The sequence below is a fragment of the Henckelia pumila genome, chromosome 3 (genome assembly GCF_033568475.1).
Source record: "Henckelia pumila isolate YLH828 chromosome 3, ASM3356847v2, whole genome shotgun sequence".
Taxonomy (NCBI): domain Eukaryota; kingdom Viridiplantae; phylum Streptophyta; class Magnoliopsida; order Lamiales; family Gesneriaceae; genus Henckelia; species Henckelia pumila.
Window position 1 is genome coordinate 194305096 of NC_133122.1, and position 18879 is coordinate 194323974.

The 18879-nt window shown below is 36.6% G+C and overlaps 4 protein-coding genes across 12 annotated transcripts; 3 read left to right on the forward strand and 1 right to left on the reverse strand.

Moving 5' to 3' along the window:
* The first annotated feature begins 340 nt into the window (after positions 1-340).
* Positions 341-4421, forward strand: LOC140891631 (uncharacterized). 2 transcript variants are annotated; one of them, XM_073300221.1, is made up of 8 exons: positions 341-577; positions 1250-1367; positions 1563-1820; positions 2556-2747; positions 2860-2957; positions 3180-3390; positions 3936-4033; positions 4122-4421. In XM_073300221.1, exons 2-7 carry the CDS (start codon positions 1274-1276, stop codon positions 4019-4021), a joined length of 939 nt encoding a protein of 312 aa, XP_073156322.1. In that variant the 5' UTR covers positions 341-577; positions 1250-1273; the 3' UTR covers positions 4022-4033; positions 4122-4421. The 2 variants fall into 2 exon arrangements, with proteins under 2 accessions (XP_073156322.1, XP_073156321.1); XM_073300220.1 differs by having other exon boundaries at positions 3936-4421.
* A 968-nt stretch (positions 4422-5389) lies between these two features.
* Positions 5390-15090, forward strand: LOC140892050 (sufE-like protein 1, chloroplastic/mitochondrial). 7 transcript variants are annotated; one of them, XM_073300793.1, is made up of 3 exons: positions 5390-12018; positions 13316-14683; positions 14768-15090. In XM_073300793.1, the coding sequence occupies exon 1, from the start codon at positions 5405-5407 to the stop codon at positions 6551-6553; it is 1149 nt and encodes a 382-aa protein (XP_073156894.1). In that variant the 5' UTR covers positions 5390-5404; the 3' UTR covers positions 6554-12018; positions 13316-14683; positions 14768-15090. The 7 variants fall into 7 exon arrangements, with proteins under 7 accessions (XP_073156894.1, XP_073156896.1, XP_073156895.1 ...); XM_073300795.1 differs by having other exon boundaries at positions 13851-14683; XM_073300794.1 differs by having other exon boundaries at positions 5390-12014.
* On the forward strand, positions 14078-14971 carry LOC140890270 (probable carbohydrate esterase At4g34215). Its single transcript, XM_073298031.1, has 2 exons — positions 14078-14683; positions 14768-14971. Exons 1-2 carry the CDS (start codon positions 14078-14080, stop codon positions 14969-14971), a joined length of 810 nt encoding a protein of 269 aa, XP_073154132.1.
* A 61-nt stretch (positions 15091-15151) lies between the features above and the next one.
* LOC140892049 (cytochrome P450 CYP72A219-like) lies at positions 15152-17633 on the reverse strand. 2 transcript variants are annotated; one of them, XM_073300791.1, is made up of 5 exons: positions 17338-17633; positions 16713-16936; positions 16291-16535; positions 15808-16192; positions 15152-15711 (listed from the first exon to the last, which is right to left on the reverse strand). In XM_073300791.1, exons 1-5 carry the CDS (start codon positions 17615-17617, stop codon positions 15286-15288), a joined length of 1560 nt encoding a protein of 519 aa, XP_073156892.1. In that variant the 5' UTR covers positions 17618-17633; the 3' UTR covers positions 15152-15285. The 2 variants fall into 2 exon arrangements, with proteins under 2 accessions (XP_073156892.1, XP_073156891.1); XM_073300790.1 differs by having other exon boundaries at positions 15808-16195.
* Between the last annotated feature and the right edge of the window lie 1246 nt (positions 17634-18879).

Sequence of the window (18879 nt, forward strand, 5' to 3'; positions counted from 1 at the left end):
AACCAACACTCAATCTATCAGAAAATCATATTTCGCCCGATAAGAAAACAACTCTAAAGTGGAGGTGAAAATATGGGTCGAACCGAGAAAAATGACCGAACAAAAATTCAGTTTGGTTTATTCGATTGGTCGGTTATTTTTTTAAAAAATTTTGGTCAAGTCTGTTTAGTCGTTCGATTTCGATTTTTTTTTTAAAATATCTGTTATTGATTAAACCGCTAATTATTTATATATTAAAAATATAAATTGGCCTTTTAACATTGAACTTTAATTATTTTATTTTCTGTTGGGCTTTTTTAGCTTAACCCAAAAAAAAAAATCAATACCATTTGTCGCCCTAACTCCCAACACCATAGTTCATTAACAGATATCTTCATCGGCATCTTGGATTCTTCACACTTTCTACGGAGAGTAGCGGATTTGCCCTAACTCCTAACACCAAACTTCTTCGTCATCTTGGATTCTTCACACCTTCTACTGAGAGCAGCGGATAGTGTTTGGCTAAATCTTGGAAGAGTCGAAGAGAAAACAAGTCTGGCCAAATCTTGGAAGAGTCGAATAGAAAACAATTCTGGAGGTAAAAATACGAAACTTTTTATTGCCTTCAGTAACAATGACCATCAAATTAGTTATTTCAGAAGCATGTCGATTCTAAGCACGAAGGCCAATTGGGTATTTTGCTAGTTTCTTTTTTCACATTCTTTTCCGAACGACTGGGTTGAAGTTTTATTTCATTTTATGGAATTTGGCTTAAAGATGGATACTTGGTTTTCATTTTTGTACTTCTTGTGCCTATTTTAATATTCGTCATGAAATGTGGTTTTGGATAGGAGGAAGAATAATGGAAAACAAAATCCTTTGACAGTATATCTATGTATATGATATGGCAATATGCTAGTGTTCATTTTATCAGAAAGAAAATCAATATAGAACTTGGAGTTGAGTTCTATATTGATTTTCCTCGCTAATGGAAATATCAACCCTTGCATGATATGCTAATATATATGCATAATTATATTGAAAATACGAAATAGCACAATAATTGATGTTTGCAAGGAATCTTGGGTTGAGCTTTGAAGTTTGGAAAAACCCTTGACGAGCCCAACGAAATAAAGCCTTGAATCGATCCAATTAAAATCTGCAACCAAATCCAATCCAGTCCTCTTTGGTTTTACTGCTCAATCTCAACTATACTCTCTCTTTCATATCTCATTTCGATTCTGCTCTTATATCACTGCAATATATGTAGAGTTAATAAGGGTGAAAGCCAGATATGGAAGCTGTTGATTCATTCAGGAAGCATAAGGAAAATAGAAAGAAAAGGAAAGAAGAAACAGAGATGGGAAATTCATTGCCTGCACAAACAGGTATTGATCATTGTATTTCTTTTAGTAATTTTCAATTTTGGTGCACATCTACTTTTTGTTTACACCACGAATATGCATGTTGTTCCTTTGTGAATTTTATTCCAATGTTTTCATCCTTGTGGCGAAGATGAAAACTGATATATGTGAATAATTTTGTCATTTTAAATCACTTGTGTCATGGCACCAACAATGAAGTGCGGGAATCAAATGGAGGAAACAAAAGTTGTAAGCAAAATAAAAAAAGAGAGATGGACAAAAAAATGAAATCAGGTAGAGAAGAAAAAGATACCCCAAACAGTAATGCTATTGAAGGCCGAATTTATGGAAAGAAAGACGCTGCAAATGAAGCAAAAGATAAATTGCAAAACTCGAGTCAAAAGAAGAGGAAAAACATTGAGCGTGTCAAAAGGGCTGATGCCGTCGAAGCAGAGAATGTCGTTGAACAACAAAATGGTATGTAAATGCAATGGTTAACTTTACCAATGTCATTTGTGAATACATTTGCATATAATTTAACTTTTTGAAACATCTATCTGTGTGATATACTAAGTTTCGGTATTTTTTCTTCCATTAATTTTATCATCCCTTTTGTTTTTGTTCGAACATGATGCATGTGAAAATATGGTGGAGTTCTAAATCCTTTAAGGAACAGGCGGGGTTAATAAAAGTAATACCTATGCTCTTAAAAGTTAGGGAATCTTTTGAATTTTAGTTAGATTCTTTGGCAGTGAACCTGGAAAACTCATTCCCCTGTACTAAGAACGCCCTTAGTAGTCCGAGAAGCCTAGTAGTGCTCTGACATTCTGACAGCCATTTGTCTATCTTAACTCATCTTTTTTCACTATCATTCTATGTATAAAATCCTTTCTCTCCTGCATATTTATGGACTAAATGCTGGACTCAAATCACACAACTAAGTTATATCAGTTAGGTAGCAGAACTTAGGACCAAATTAGGATGTGGCGTGGCATGGTGGAAATCTGCCGAATATTGGCTTTTGGGCTGGCTTTGGTGAGTTGCATTGGGAAAATATACCTGTCCCTAATTTGGAAAAATATTACATTTGACTTAAAATTTGCAACATACGATCATGTAGAATTCTCAACAAATCCGTGTTTTTTTGGGTCTTCTTGAATGTGCACAGGTGGCCAATCGTTGACCTACTTTTTTTGTTTTATCTAATGGTAGGAAAACCAAAAATTTCTGCAAAAAAGAAAAAGAAGAGAAGGTCACTGGGTACATCACAGGATGATTTTCTGGAGAAGAAAGGGTCACTGGGTACATCACAGGATGATTTTCTGGAGAAGAAAGGAAATGTTGCAGATTTTGAAGTTGATCAGATGTCCTCGGGTGATGAGGATTACTCCAAAGGAATGAGAAGTATGGGACCTTGTACTAGGACAAATGTCTACTCCAATTTATTATTCAATTTGGAGTATTTGTTTTGCTTCAGCCTTCTTGATCTGAGTTAGAACATTTGTATTTTGATTAGAATGGGTTATCCAATACCATCAGAGCAGACCTGGGATTAAGGTACTGCAAGAAAGGATTGATGACTTCATAACAGCACATGAGGCACAAGAGGAGCAGGTATTTAATTTTTATATCACAATTTTTTCTTTTAAAAAAAATCTGACATCTTTCAGGTATAATATGGTGATCATGAGGTAATTGAAATAAACTTTTGTTTTGTAATCGCTCTTTTTTCGTCTTCCTTTTTCTCTTGCCAAATGTGTATAAATAGCCCTAGCTCATCTATTAATTATTGGCCTGTATTCCCTGTCGTTCTATTTCCTTATATCATTCATGCAGGCAAGAAAAGAAAGGGAAGCCCAAGCAGCAGAAGGTGGATGGACTGTTGTTGTACACCATAAAGGTAGGAAAAAGACTACTGATGCTGAAAGTGGAACTGCTGTTGGTTCTGTTGCCCAAGCTGCTGTTCTAGATAAGATGGCCAAAAAGAAAAGGAAAGAGGTTGGTTTAGAATTTTATAGGTTCCAGAGAAGGGAAGCTCGCCGAAATGGTATGCTTGAAATCTTGTGCAAATTCTTTTTACTTGGTAGTTTAAGAACCTGGTACTCGTTAGTTAAGGGTTGCATGTCCATATCAACAATGTGGTGGACCAGTAACAAGCTTGATGTCGCATTTTTTCGGGTTGCCAAGGTTACACCGGATGAATTGCTTATTGATTTTACTCTATTTATATCACTCGAGGAAAAGTGATTCATTTGCTTTATTTCTTTCCCTGCACTCTTTGGTCTCTTCTAGATGTAAGGCCTTTGTGTATTTTAATGCCGAAGTATCTTTTGTTTTGGTCCTTGCCGTCTTTACTCCATTACCGGCCTCAAAAACCTCCAGTAATCATTTGGAGATATTCTCCCAAACACGCCCCCTTAAGCAATCCTTGTATGTCTAAAGGTCCTTGAGCTGGCTGTTTATGGATTCTTATAAACTCTACATAATAAGAATGCCTGTATAATCAAGATATATTTTTTTTTCTAAGCTGACGGGAGTTGGCGGCATTCGTGTTCAATTACCTTGCATCCTTTGTTTTTGTGGTTTATGCAGAGATTATGATGCTGCAAAGCAAATTCGAGCAGGACAAAAAGCGGATACAAGAAATGAGAGCTGCCAGGAAATTTCGGCCCTATTGATTGCACTTTCTGGTTTTGTTTGATTTGCATTTACTGGTTCATACGTCCATCAACTGGGGGTGGTTATTCCAGTGGTTAACGCGAACTTGATCGTTCTCAGGATGGTTCGACTACATCAAAGAAAGATTCAAGAAAAGAGCAAACCCATCAACCGATTATTACACAGATCAAATAGGCAAAAAAAGGCGGAAAACTGAGCATACATGCAGCAGATCGGAATATTTCAATATATCCAAGGATTTACTACTCCGACTAGAATTTTTCCCACCCTTTAAATTCCATCAGCGCATCTATGTTATATTTTTATTCTTGACTTAGCTGATAATTAATATAATTGTTGTGTTCAAACAAGATATTGTAATTTTATTCATGATGAGTGGGAAAAAGAAAAACAAGGAATGACCCCATGCCACACATTCTTGTGTAAATCAATAGAGCAATACCGCAATTTTAAACAAAACCCAAGTAAAGTACGGTGCGTTGTGTTTCATTCAGATAACAAAAATTTTGAGACGGTTTTAAAGGTCATTTTTTTGGGACGGGTTTTTCATATGAGTTATTCATTAAAAACTATAACATTTTATGTCAAAAGTATTACTTATTATTATAAATATAGGTAGGATTGATTCGTTTCAATGAGATCGTCTCACAAAAATGTTACTCCAATTCAGATCTCAAGTGACTAGTAAACATGTACGCTTTTATACATTTTGATTTGATTTAAAATAAAATTTGTTAATTCCATAAATGAAAATGACGATGGCATGTTTTGCTTGTATGAAGCTTATGGAATGGAAGATGTGTAAAGGGTGTAATTCCTTTATTCAAAACACAAATTATTGTAATATTGTCCGATGAATTAATTTTTAAACACTAACATTTTTCTCGATCTTATCTATGATAAAAGTAGTTCTTTTTATAACAAAAATATTACTATTTGGATCGATCTGTCTAAATCCGTGACACTTTCTTATCATAACTTATCGAAAAAATAATTAATAACTCGTGTTTGGGTATAACATTTATGAAAATCCCAAAATGAAATCTTTGGTTAACTTATTAAAAAGTGAATTTTAAAAATATAAGTTTCAAGCCATTTAATATGTACTATCTTCATCCAAACATATAATTTTAAAATTTGAATTTTTAGCTGAAATTTCTTCCATATGTAAAATCAATAATAATAAGAAGGTGTATCACTCTCTCTAACTATTATAGTTTTTTTAAAGAGATTTTCGTCTATGTTTTCGTTTCCTTTTTCTTTCTCTTCTTCTTCTTTTTAATATTTATTTGTTATTATTAATATCCTATATATAAATTACAAAATATAAAATTGTTCTTTTTTCATGTCATCTTTGATTGCTTCTCTGAATTTTATCGGACATGATAACAAAGAAATTTGTTACATCTTCGTACAATCACAGCACGAGAAAATTATCTGCAATTTCATTCGGCACCAGTAATCGAAATCTCATGTCCATTTCCAGTAGAATCCCATACTTCCCCCTCTTCCACCAATCAAACACCCAAATTTCGAACTCAGTAAAAGTCCCATCTTTATCATCGTCATCACCCCAAAAATTCTTCTTTAATCCCATTACAATACAGAAAATACCTACCAAAAAGGCCAATTTTTCAGCTCCGCCATCTTCTTCTTCGGTTTCTCTTCAACCCATTGAAGAGCTGCCACCTAAGCTACAGGAAATCGTCAATCTTTTCCGGGGAGTTCAAGAACCAAAAGCCAAGTATGAACAGTTGTTATTCTATGGAAGAAATCTGAAACCTTTGGAATCTCAGTATAAAACCAGTGACAACAAAGTGCAAGGTTGTGTTTCTCATGTGTGGGTCAGAGCGTACCTCGATGATGATAAAAATATTATCTTTGAGGCCGATTCTGATTCAGTTCTCACGAAAGGGCTCGCTGCCCTGCTAGTTCAAGGCTTATCGGGCCGGCCCGTGGATGAGATTTTGAGGGTATCGCCTGATTTTGTGGTGCTTTTGGGGTTGCAACAGAGTTTAACTCCTTCTAGGAACAATGGGTTCTTGAATATGTTGAAACTGATGCAAAAGAAGGCTTTGCAGCTGTATGTTGTAGATGAAAAGCTTGGGAATTCGACTGTTGATGAATTTGGAGAAGGGCCGGTTGAAAATTCAAATTTGGAATCGAATGATAGTGGTGGAGATGATGGATCGACAACTGGTGAAACTTTTACTGGTATCGACAAGAACTCAGAGAACGGGAGTTTATTGGGTAGTAGAGGGGTGCGGATTAAAGAGATGCTGGAGAAAGAGCTCCGGCCATTAGAATTGGAAGTCGAGGATATATCTTATCAGCATGCCGGGCATTCGGGGTTTCGGGGAAGTGATGCTGAGACACATTTCAATGTGAAAGTGGTTTCTGAAGAATTTGAAGGGAAAAGTTTGGTTAAGAGGCACAGATTGATTTACAGCTTGTTGCAAGACGAGTTGCAGGGTGGATTACACGCTTTGTCGATCGTGGCAAAAACGCCAGCCGAAGTCGGCACTCAGTGAAGTAATTGTTGGGAAAGATAGCCAAAATTACCGACTTTTATGTAGCGGAAGCTTTTGATTGCCATGAGACTGCTCCCCTGCAATTGTCATCAAGTATTCGGATGTGGACTTTCTAGAATCAACATCACCAGCCATATCTGCATCAGTGTATCCTTCTAACACGGGTAGGTTAGTTCCAAATCTCAAACAAAATCTAGAAGTACCTCTCAGATATCGGAATATCCATTTCATTGCTGACCAGTGATATTTGCCCGGATTTGTGAGAAATCTACTTACCACACCAAATGCGTGAGCGAGGTCAGGTTTCGTACACACCATTGCATACATCAAACTGCCGACTGCTGAAGCATAAGGAACACTTTCCATTTCTTTCTTTTCTTCATCACTTGTAGGACATTGGTCTGAACTTAGTTTGAAATGCCCTGCAAGTGGAGTGCCAACGGTCTTTGCCTTATCCAATCTTTCAAGAACTTTCTCAATGTATTGTTCTTGAGATAAACACAGCTTTTTATTTGTCCTGTCTTCATTCCAAGAATCTGTTTCGCTGGTCCTAAGTCTTTCATTGTAAAAAACTTGTCAAGCTCCCCCTTAAGCTTGTCTATCTTGGTTGAATCGTGACCAATGATCAACATATCATCAACATACAATAATAGTATGATGATATCATTGTTATCATATTTCTTAAGAAATACGCAGTGATCAGAACTAGTTCTCCTGTACCCGTGACTCATCATGAATGAATCGAACTTTTTGTATCACTGCCTTGGGGCTTGCTTCAATCCATACAAGCCTTTTTTGTACCACTGCCTTGGGGCTTGCTTCAATCCATACAAGCTTTTGTTCAACCGACAGACCATGTTTTCTTTGCCTTTGACTTTAAATCCTTCTGGTTGATCCATATATATTTCTTCATCTAGATCACCATAAAGAAATGCGGTCTTGACATCAAGTTGTTCTATCTCAAAATCCAGACTAGCAGCAAGTCCAAGAACAACTCTGATAGAAGATATCTTCACCACTGGTGAGAAAATTTCATCAAAATCAACACGTTTCTTTTGGTTGAAACCTTTTACGACCAACCTTGCTTTGTACCTCAGTCGTGATCCATTTTCTTCAGTCTTCAACCTGAAACCCATTTATTTTTAAGTGCTCTCTTACCTTTCGGTAGATTTACAAATCCATATGTATGATTGTCATGAAGCGATTGCATCTCATCTTTCATCGCTTCGATCCACTTATCTTTTTGAGCACTTGATACAGCTTCTTTAAAACTTTGTGCTTCTCCGCCATCAGTGAGCATCACATATTCATGTGGACTGTATCTTGTAAAAGGTATTCTTTGTCTGGTTGACCTTCTAATCTCTGTCTCAGAAGGTGAATCTGAAGTGTTGTCTTAAGCATCATCTGGTTCAACTAACTCTTCATGATCACTCTGTATATCTTCCCCATGATCACGAACTATGGGTGAACGAACTGGATCAAGATTGACTGGGATTTCTGAATTAGATTGTTGTGATTCTTTATTGTGTTCAACATCACAACCAATCTCATCTTCAAGAAATACAACATCTCGGCTTCTAACAATCTTTTGATTTACTGGATCCCATAGTCGATATCCGAACTCTTCATGGCCATAACCAAAAAATATGCACCTTTTGGATTTATCATCAAGCTTGAATCTTTCATCTTTTGGAATATGAACAAAGGCTCTGCATCCAAACACTCTCAAGTGTTTGTAGGAGACGTCTTTCCCAAACCAAACTCTGTCAGGAACATCACCATCTAACGGAGCTGATGGAGAAAGGTTGATCAAATCAATTGCAGTTCTCATATCTTCACCCCAAAAGGAATTGGGCAATCTGGACTGAGATAACATGCACTTTATCCTCTCACAAATTGTTCGGTTCATTCTTTCAGCCACACCATTGTGCTGAGGTGTTTTTGGAGCACTTTTCTCAAGCCTGATTCCATGAGTTGAGCAATATTGCTCAAATGGACCCCTGTATTCGCCACCATTGTCTGCGCGAACACATTTCAACTTCATTCCAGTTTTTCTTTCAACTTTTACATGAAAATTCTTAAAGATCTCAAGAACATGATCTTTAGATTTTAACGCAAAGCACCAGACCTTTCGGGAGAAATCATCGATAAAGGTCACAAAATAAAGAGCACCGCCGAGAGTTCTGTCTTTCATGTAACACAAATCTGTGTGCACTAAATCCAAGCGTTTTCTAGTTGGAGAAAAACTTTAAAATGCAACTCTGTGTTGTTTTCCAGCTAAACAATCAACACAGGTTTCCAAGTGCATACCAGATACTTCAGGTAGGAGTTTCTTTCTGGCCAAAATTTTCATTCCCTTTTGGCTTATATGGCCAAGTCTCTTGTGCCATAATTCAATGGTGGAATTCTTTGTAGATACATTAACCTCTCCACTGGATATCTTAGCCTGCATCAGATAGAGAGAGTTTTGCTTCACACCTTTAGCGATAATGAGAGAACCTTTGATGAGTTTCCATTTTCCTTCTCCAAAGTGACTGACACAACCTTCATCATCAAGCTTTCCAGCAGAAATGATATTAAGTCGAATATCTGAAACATGGCGAACTTCTTTGAGAGTGAGACGAGATCCTGTATGTGTCTCCAAGACAATGCTCCCCATACCAATGACTTCTGTCATACCTTGATTGACCATTCTAACTTTTCCAAAGTTTTCACTTGAGTAGGACGCAAACATATCTCTGTGTGGAGTGATATGATATGAAGCTCCAGAATCAATAATCCAATCAGTTTGTTGGTATGATACGTTGAAACATGCTTCATCGCCAAGAATGATAATATCTCCATCAGATGTAACTGCAGCTGTGTTTTTCTCTTCTGACTTTGTACCATTCCTTTGATCTCTCTTCTTTTTTCTGCATTCTCTTTCGTAATGGTTAGGACCTCCACAATAATGACACTTGAATTCTTTTCTGGTCTTAGACTTCCCCCTGGATTTGTCTCTTCCTTTCTGAGGACCTCTGGTGTAACTTCGTCCTCGATTATCAGTCATTTCTGTTACCAATGCCTTGGTTTCAGAGTTATATTCTTGCTCTTTTCTTCTAGACTCTTCAGTGAGAAGGCAATCTTTGACTGTTTGTAATGTCATTTTTCCATCAAGAGCAGAATTACTGAGCGATACCACAAGAGTATCCCAACTGTCTGGCAAATAGCTCAGTAGTAACAAGGCTGTAACTTCATCATCTAGGGCAATCTTCATGGTGGTAGATTTGTTGATTAAACCCTGATAAGTATTTAGGTGCTCCGTCATATTTGCACCTTCTTTGTATCTGAGTCATGCGATACTTCTGATAATTGAGGCTTTGTTTAAGGCATTCTTTCTCTCAAACATAGCTTCAATTTTTCTCCACAAAGCATCAGCTTTATCTTCGTTTGCAAAGTGATGGAAGATACTATGCTCGATAAAACGTCGTATGTAACCAACAGTTTTTCGATGCAGTATAGTCCATTCTTCATTTGATTGATTTTCCGGCTTGGCTTCATCACCACTCAATGGCAAGTACAAATCTTTGCAATATAACAGATCCAGCATGCTTGCCTTCCATATGGAATAGTTTGACCCGTTCAATTTGAACATCCCTCCAAGGGGCTCCTCCATTGGACGTGGCTCTGATACCACTTGTTGGGAAAGATAGCCAAAATTACTGACTTTTATGTAGCGGAAGCTTTGGATTCTTTTCCCCTTCAGTAATACTATCGGATCAAAGTGTTTTCATGATTTCAATATCAATCAAGATAATAAGCACGAAGAAAACGACACAAGGATTTTACGTGGAAAAACCCAAATTAGGAAAAAACCACGGGACCTAAATCCACCAAGAAAATATCTACTATATCAATAATGGGTACAACACATTCCTAGGATAATAAGAAATAACAACAACGCTCCCTAGAACAACTTAGGGGATACCAAGAACTTCAAGAATAATAATTCTTGGATGACACACTCAATCTCACTTTACAAGTGGAACTCACACAGATCTAATCACATAGAAAATTCTTTCTGATGTGGAAGATCGGACATCGCCGCAACCACTGAGCATACTAAAATTTATCTAAATGACTAGGCTACAAAAAACACTCTTTATTGCTTGTGTTTTTGGGATTTCTTGGGATGATTTGAAACAATGGTTTTGGGGTGTATTTATAGGCAAGATTTTGGATGTTAGGTAAAGTGTGAAACCATGACAATGTGAATGGTATGAAGTTTGGTAGCCATCAAATTTGAGTTGAATTGTTGAATCCAAAATGAGTTGAATTCCAACACTTGTTGGGAAAGATAGCCAAAATTACTGACTTTTATGTCGCGGAAGCTTTTTATTCTTTTCCCCTTCAGTGATACTATTGGATCAAAGTGTTTTCATGATATCAATATTAATCAAGATAATAAGCACGAAAAAAACGACACAAGGATTTTACGTGGAAAAACCCAAATTAGGAAAAAACCACGGGACCTAAGTCCACCAAGAAAATCTCAACTATATCAATAATGGGTACAACACATTCCTAGAATAATAGGAGATAACAACAACGCTCCCTAGAATAACTTAGGGGATACCAAGAACTTCAATAATAATAATTCTTGGATGACACACTCAATCGCACTTTACAAGTGGAACCACACAAATCTAATCACATAGAAAATTCTTTCTGATGTGGAAGATCGGAATCGCCGCAGCCACAGAGTATACTAAAATTTATCTAAATGACTAGGCTACAAAAAACACTCTTTATTGCTTGTGTTTTTGGGATTTCTTGGGATGATTTGAAACAATGGTTTTGGGGTGTATTTATAGGCAAGATTTTGGATGTTAGGTAAAGCGTGAAACCATGACAATGCGAATGGTATCAAGTTTGGTAGCCATCAAATTTGAGTTGAATTGTTGAATCCAAAATGAGTTGAATTCCAACAATTCTCCCCCTCAAACTTATTTTGTGGATTCAATCAGACCCGCTGCACTTTTACAGCTTTCCAGCTTTTTTTTTTGCAATGACTTTGTGAACATATCGGAACCATTTTCATCAGTATATATCTTCTCAAGATGTAACAACTTGTCGTTTAACGCATCTCGGATCCAATGATACCTCACATCAATATGCTTCGATCTTGAGTGTAAACTGGAGTTTTTACTCAGATGGATTGCGCTCTGACTATCACAGTAGAGCGTAAACTTGTCTTGCCTTAGGCCTAACTCTTGTAGAAACTTCTTCAACCATAGAAGCTCTTTGCAAGCTTCGGTCGTGGCTATGTACTCGGCTTCTGTTGTGGATAATGCCACACACTTTTGAAGTTTTGATTGCCATGAGACTGCTCCCCCTGCAAATGTCATCAAGTATCCGGATGTGGACTTTCTAGAATCAACATCACCAGCCATATCTGCATCAGTGTATCCTTCTAACACGGGTAGGTTAGTTCCAAATCTCAAACAAAATCTAGAAGTACCTCTCAGATATCTTGAGAGGATACATACTGATGAAAATGGTTCCGATATGTTCACAAAGTCATTGCCAAAAGAAAAGTTGAAAAGCTGTAGAAGTGCAGCGGGTCTGATTGAATCCACAAAATACGTTTGAGGGGGAGAATTGTTGGAATTCAACTCATTTTGGATTCAACAATTCAACTCAAATTTGATGGCTACCAAACTTGATACCATTCACATTGTCATGGTTTCACACTTTACCTAACATCCAAAATCTTGCCTATAAATACACCCCAAAACCATTGTTTCAAATCATCCCAAGAAATCCCAAAAACACAAGCAATAAAGAGTGTTTTTTGTAGCCTAGTCATTTAGATAAATTTTAGTATGCTCTGTGGTTGCGGCGATGTCCGATCTTCCACATCAGAAAGAATTTTCTATGTGATTAGATTTGTGTGAGTTCCACTTGTAAAGTGAGATTGAGTGTGTAATCCAAGAATTATTATTCTTGAAGTTCTTGGTATCATCTAAGTTGTTCTAGGAGCGTTGTTGTTATCTCCTATTATTCTAGGAATGTGTTGTACCCATTATTGATATAGTGGAGATTTTCTTGTGGACTTAGGTCCCGTGGTTTTTTCCTAATTTGGGTTTTTCCACGTAAAATCCTTGTGTCGTTTTCTTCGTGCTTATTATCTTGATTGATATTGATATCATGAAAACACTTTGATCCGATAGTATCACTGAAGGGAAAAAGAATCAAAAGCTTCCGCTACTTTATGAGTAATTTTGGCTATCTTTCCCAACAGTAATCTTAGCATGGTTTGGAATAAAATTGATGACAGAGTATGCGGTTTTTCAAAAGATACAACGGATTCCTGAACACTGTTCACTTTATCTTGATCACATATATACATTTATGTTAGCTTTGTTGCAGATTAATTGCTTTTATTTTTGGTTTCAATTATTAAAATCCGTTGGCTGTTTCTATGACTGCTATCCATTTACATTGATTTAGATAGTATTGGTTTGGAAAACTTTGATTTGGAAGTATATTATTGAGATGGCACATTCTTGGCTGTCTAGTTAACCATTTGTCTGAAACTTAACTTGCCACCAACAATTATGATCTATTCACTTTTTAGTTTTTGAAATGGTATCTCCATTAGATTGTGAGGGTATAGCCTTATAGGTATGCATTGAATAGAATCATCATCATGCAACCATTCAGTTGGAGAAATGGGTTTCAATCTCTTTTGACACTTTGGTTATATCTCTATTCATGCAGAATTACACGTTTTATGAATCACTTAGAAGAGCTTATGGATCTATGGTTCGACGCGTAACCCGATTTTTCCTTGGACTTGGATGGATTGATATAGTTTCTTCATCGGATATATATTTCTTTGACGTTGTATGTTTGCACATGCAATTGATTATTCTGTCATCTGAATGGCAACAATCGATTTTTGAAATCTACAGCAGAGGTGAAATTTGTTCTTTCATTGTGCAAAGCATCTTATGCACAGATCTTTGCGCTTCGTTTCAGAAATTTTTCAATGACTCGAAATACCAATTTTACAAAATTTTCCAATTGTACTCATTTATATGTAGGCTTTAATCACACTGTCATTTAACTTTGTCACATATTTTATTCATCCTATGCATGGATGTTAATATAATGAATGTAATTGTGTTTATGTGGCCTATTCCTTGACCCTTAGCTTCCACTCATTAAAGAAAAATGTGCTAGAGAAATAACTTGAACTAAATATTATATTATAAAACAAATGCCTATCAATAATTTGTTTATGATATTGTAGGTTACAGAAAATCCCGTTTGTAAAAATATATTGCATATATCAAAACGGTGAAGGGAAGGAAAATGTGGGAGAAGTAATGGACAGAAGTTTGCCCCCTTCCCCAAATCCATCTCTTCCTCTAACCCGTACGTTTTGCATGAAGATTATTGTTATAAATAGCTTCCTTTCTTCTTCCCTCGCTTCCACTCCCTCCTTTCGCCAAACTTTAATCTTTAAAACCAACTACAATGGGGGAGAAGCTGTTTCTTCTTGCTTGTTTCATGCTTCTGGCATGTTTTAGCTTTGCTACTATAGACCTATCTCCAAATGATCAAAATGATTCAAGTTATAAAAGCATGTTCATCTTAGCCGGCCAAAGCAATATGGGTGGTAGGGGATATGATAACGACAACAGTACTTACCCCCGGGAATACTTTTTCTCCCACCCGCAAATTCTCATGTTCGACGCCAACCAGACGTGGAAGGAGGCGGCCGACCCTGGCCTACACGTTGGTATCGACAAGGATAATCTTGTGGGAATTGGGCCCGGAATGCCATTTGCCAATAGGATCTCGATCAAGGATCCCGGGTTCGGGACCATCGGTCTGATCCCTTGCGCGCGTGGACAGACGAGTATCATGCTGTGGATGAAAGGCACCTATCTTTACGACCGGTTGGTGCATAGGTCTCAAGTTGCATTGCAAGGTGGAGGCGAGATTAAAGCTCTTCTTTGGTACCAAGGTGAGAGTGACGCACTTCACTATGAAGATGCTCAGCTCTATGGAAGTAGATTGGCCAAGTTTCTTACCGACGTGCGGGCTGATTTGGGGCTTCCGGACTTGCCAGTGCTTGTGGTACGCTAATACATACCAACGTTATCATAACGAATATTGTTCACATTAGCTTGTGTAACTTTTCATCGTGGTCTATTGATTTAGGTGGCGATGATGACCGGAGACGGAGAATACAAAATGATGGTGAGACAAGCTCAGAAGGATGTAAAGCTTCCAAACGTCGTCACGGTTGATGCTAAAGGGGCGGGCATAAAATATGACGATAAGTTGCATCTGAACAAGGCTGGAATAGTCGAAGTTGGAAAGAGACTTGCTGATACCTTCCTCCAAATCAATGAGGAATGCTAGCTACTTCTCTGAATATTTATGAGAATAACATATGATGAATATGTTTCTTGGATAAATGTAATACTTATGAAACTTAAATATGATTGACGTTTCATAAATAAACATCAACTCTTGGTTAATTTTCCAACTTTATTATATTTTGTGTTCAACTTCACAAGATTAGAGACAGCTAGAAAGAAATGGATCGAAGATAGTTCTTCATTGCCCTCGGTCCGAATTACATCATTTATCATAATGAACTAATAAGCAGAGACGCCGAATCCTCGAGCGTAACCAGTAGACATTATTGATATGAAGAATCATATATCCATCCCCTATATCTTGTGCAGAACCAAATGAGCACCATGTTGAGGTACCAGTGATATACGCTCTTCAGGAGCATGCGTGTAAGAAGGGGAGAGCTCAAAAGCGAAGCGTCGTAGAATCATGGCCAGGGCGATTTTCGCTTCTAACATTGCGAACGTTTGTCCAACACATATCCGAGGCCCCCAACCAAATGGAAAGTACATGCCTTTCCCCTTTTGAGCCTTGGACACTCCTTCATCAAATCTCACTGGATTGAAATCCATTGCATCGTCTCCCCAAGTTTCCCGGTCGTGATGCAATACGATTATTGGGAGTAAAACTTCCACACCTGCTGGCATTGTTAAGTTCCCCAGCTTGGCTTCATGATCAAGCCTTCGCATAAAATATGTCGCCGGTGGATACAGCCTCATGACCTCAAGTAAAATCATGGTAACCTGCCATAAAACTTTTCGCGATAAGGGTAAGGAAACAAGCAATGCCATGGGAAGATGCATGTTTCATATGTTTGATTAACGTGTGTTTTTCCTTACAAGTTTCAAACTATTCGAACCATCATAGTCGGGGTTTTTGTCACCAAACACCTTCAACACCTCGTCGCGAGCTCGTGTCTGCCAGTCCTTGTACTTGCTCAGTAAAATCAATGTCCAGACTATCAACACTGATGTTGTCTTCTGCCCTGCTAAATAAAACATCTGACACTCTTCTATTACCTCGTTTATGCTCATCCCATGACTCTTGTCACCGTGTTTTTCGATTTCTTGTAAATTCGATCCCAACAACAAGGTCAATAGATCATCCATACGCTCTGCCCCGACCTCGATCGCCTTCATTCTTTTCTCGATCATACACAATATCAAGGATTTGACTTCTTTCTCTATTGCCTTCATTCTCTTGTTCATTTTGGTTGACAGAAACCTGCTGATCATCAGTCATAAATAACATAATTTTGAAACCTTTCTCTTATTCTTAAGGTATATCCCTTTTCGATACACACAGTACTCTCTCTTGTTTACCTCCATCCAGGAATATGTATGGTCTGCATGATCTTCATCACATACCCCTTTTGCTCCTCCAGAAGTTCGAATACTTTTCTACCTTCTTCGAAATTACTGCCAAATGCTGTTCTTGATATCACCTCTCCTGTTAAATTTTGTATACAGGGCCACACATCGATCTCACACGATCCTCTCCGCGAAATCTGAGTCTCCCACTTGTTCAACAGTTCTTCACAACTCGTGTAAAAGGCAGGGACCATAAGCTGCTCAAAACACAGTGTTAAATAATTTAACAATCACTTATTGGTAGTATTTGGAATTAATGCTTTAAAAATAAAGTGATTATGAGCTTTTCTTGTCACCATTTCATATCCATCTTTAATATTTAACAAAAAAATTTTCATATACATATCTCAAACAAACAGACATGCATGTGGAACCTTCAATTTGTTGAGATGGAAAGCAGGATTGATGATCTTTCTGTGTTTAGCCCATTTGTCGAACTCGTGGAGAGCGAGTCCTGATAGAAGCTTCTTCATCATCGGATATTTCGGGCTAGATTGCTTCAGATAAGTATAATTGTTTGACATCACTTCTTTTATGAGATCAGTGTCAGTGATTATAACTTTAGCTTTTGGTCCCATCCATACAAAGGATTCATTTCCTGCAAATTGTGGTCACTCACATAGTTCACAAAATTTAGCTTATTTTATAAAATGCTAATTAAACCGGTATCAGAAATTCTGCATCATACACAAACACATAAAACAAAAAAGAATGCATCTTGCCCCTAAGGGAGTGTCCAAATAGGCGGAGTAGGTGAACTCTTGACCATAGGTCAGGTGTTCGATTTTCCGTACCAACACCTTCTTGTACTAGCCTGTCACAGTGGACTAGCCTGTCACACAAGGCTCCCACGTAAAAAAAAAAAAAAAAAAAAGAGAATGCATCTATTCATTTATGAAGGAAACATAGTTTACAGTTAATTTGGATATGCTTTATCTTTACTTTTTTTTCATAACAAATTAGATAGTTGACATGAAACATTATGTTAAAAGAAAGAACCATATTTGCGGAGGGTATCGATGACAAAAGGCATGATTCTGGGCTTGATATCATCCTCAAAAGCGATGGGCTTGGCTCTAGCTTCTCTGTGCATGGCGGCCATCTCTTTCGAATCACCGAACATAAACCGATACGAGTTCCCTCTGAAGCCCTGTTGCCTAAGCAGCTTCTCCGTCCGTCTCGGCCGAATCCACCACGAATCCACCACCTTCCATGCGTACACAGCCACCGCCGTAGTGCAGCAAACAACCGATATTAATGTTAAATACACTGACTCCATTTTTCATACCTTTGCTCTTTTCTTGTGCTGATACTCTTTTTATAGGGGTAAATTCATACGGCAACAAGTGAAATACCGACATTGTTAAAAATACGATGTGAAAAAAAAAATGATCTATTAGTTCTTTATGTTAATGAATTTAAGCACATACATTCGTCCTCATGCTTTCAAATTTTGAGCATATATACAACCCCTTTGTATTTTCAATTATACTAGCTATTTGCACACGCAATACGTGTGTTTGTTAAAATATGTATTATTAAGCTATAGAAGATAAAATATATGTAATAGTTGTTATTATTATTATTATTATTATTTTAAAAAAAATATCCTCAAACAGTTAAACACATGGTGGGAGTTACTTTTCAAAATCTGAAAATCAACACATTTGATTTTTTAATTAAAAATTATTTTATTAGATGGATGGTAATTTTGAAAATTCACTTAAAAGTACCAAAACAGTTACTTTAACCTTCTCTCACTTTATTAAATAGTAATAGATATGTGCTTATAATTTAAAAAAACGAGGGGTTAATCATAGTGGGTTTTAAGCTATTTCATAATTTCAAAAGGGTAGTGTATTTAATTATTCCCTAATTGTAACACACGATGAATGTGCATAAAAAATAGAAATATATATATATATTTCAATTTTTGAAAATGATAAAATCAATTTTTTAAATTGAAATATAGAAGATAATAGATAAGGCGGAAAGATATTTGTTAATAAAAAAAATAATATAGTAAAATCATTTTTTTAATATGATAGTAAAATCATTTATGTTTGATAAGAAGGAGAAATTTAGGAAATTACAAAAAATTATAACATGACATCAATTTGTTTGTATAGGTTGCTCCCGTACTATTAATTGTAAATATTTACTGGACCGGATCTAGGATTTAAGTTATGGGGACTGCCTACAAGTTAGACACAAAATTAAAATAAAAAAGACAAATTATATTATCAGTTATATTCAACTAATTAAGCAATAACCATATTTTTTTAACAAAATATTTATAATTTAAAAGAATTCGACTTTCATTAGAATTTTCAGAGTATTCGATAATAACATCAAGATAATTTTTTTAGCAATTTCTCTTTCAATATATCATCAATGCATTTTAAGAGAAAAACATATTCACTTTTGCTACGAAGCTTAGTTTTGTTAATATTCATGACTAAAAATGACTTTTTTATATACTAGTTATAGAAACTAAGAGAATAAGCACAAATACAATCAATCTAAAAATAAGATTGTTTT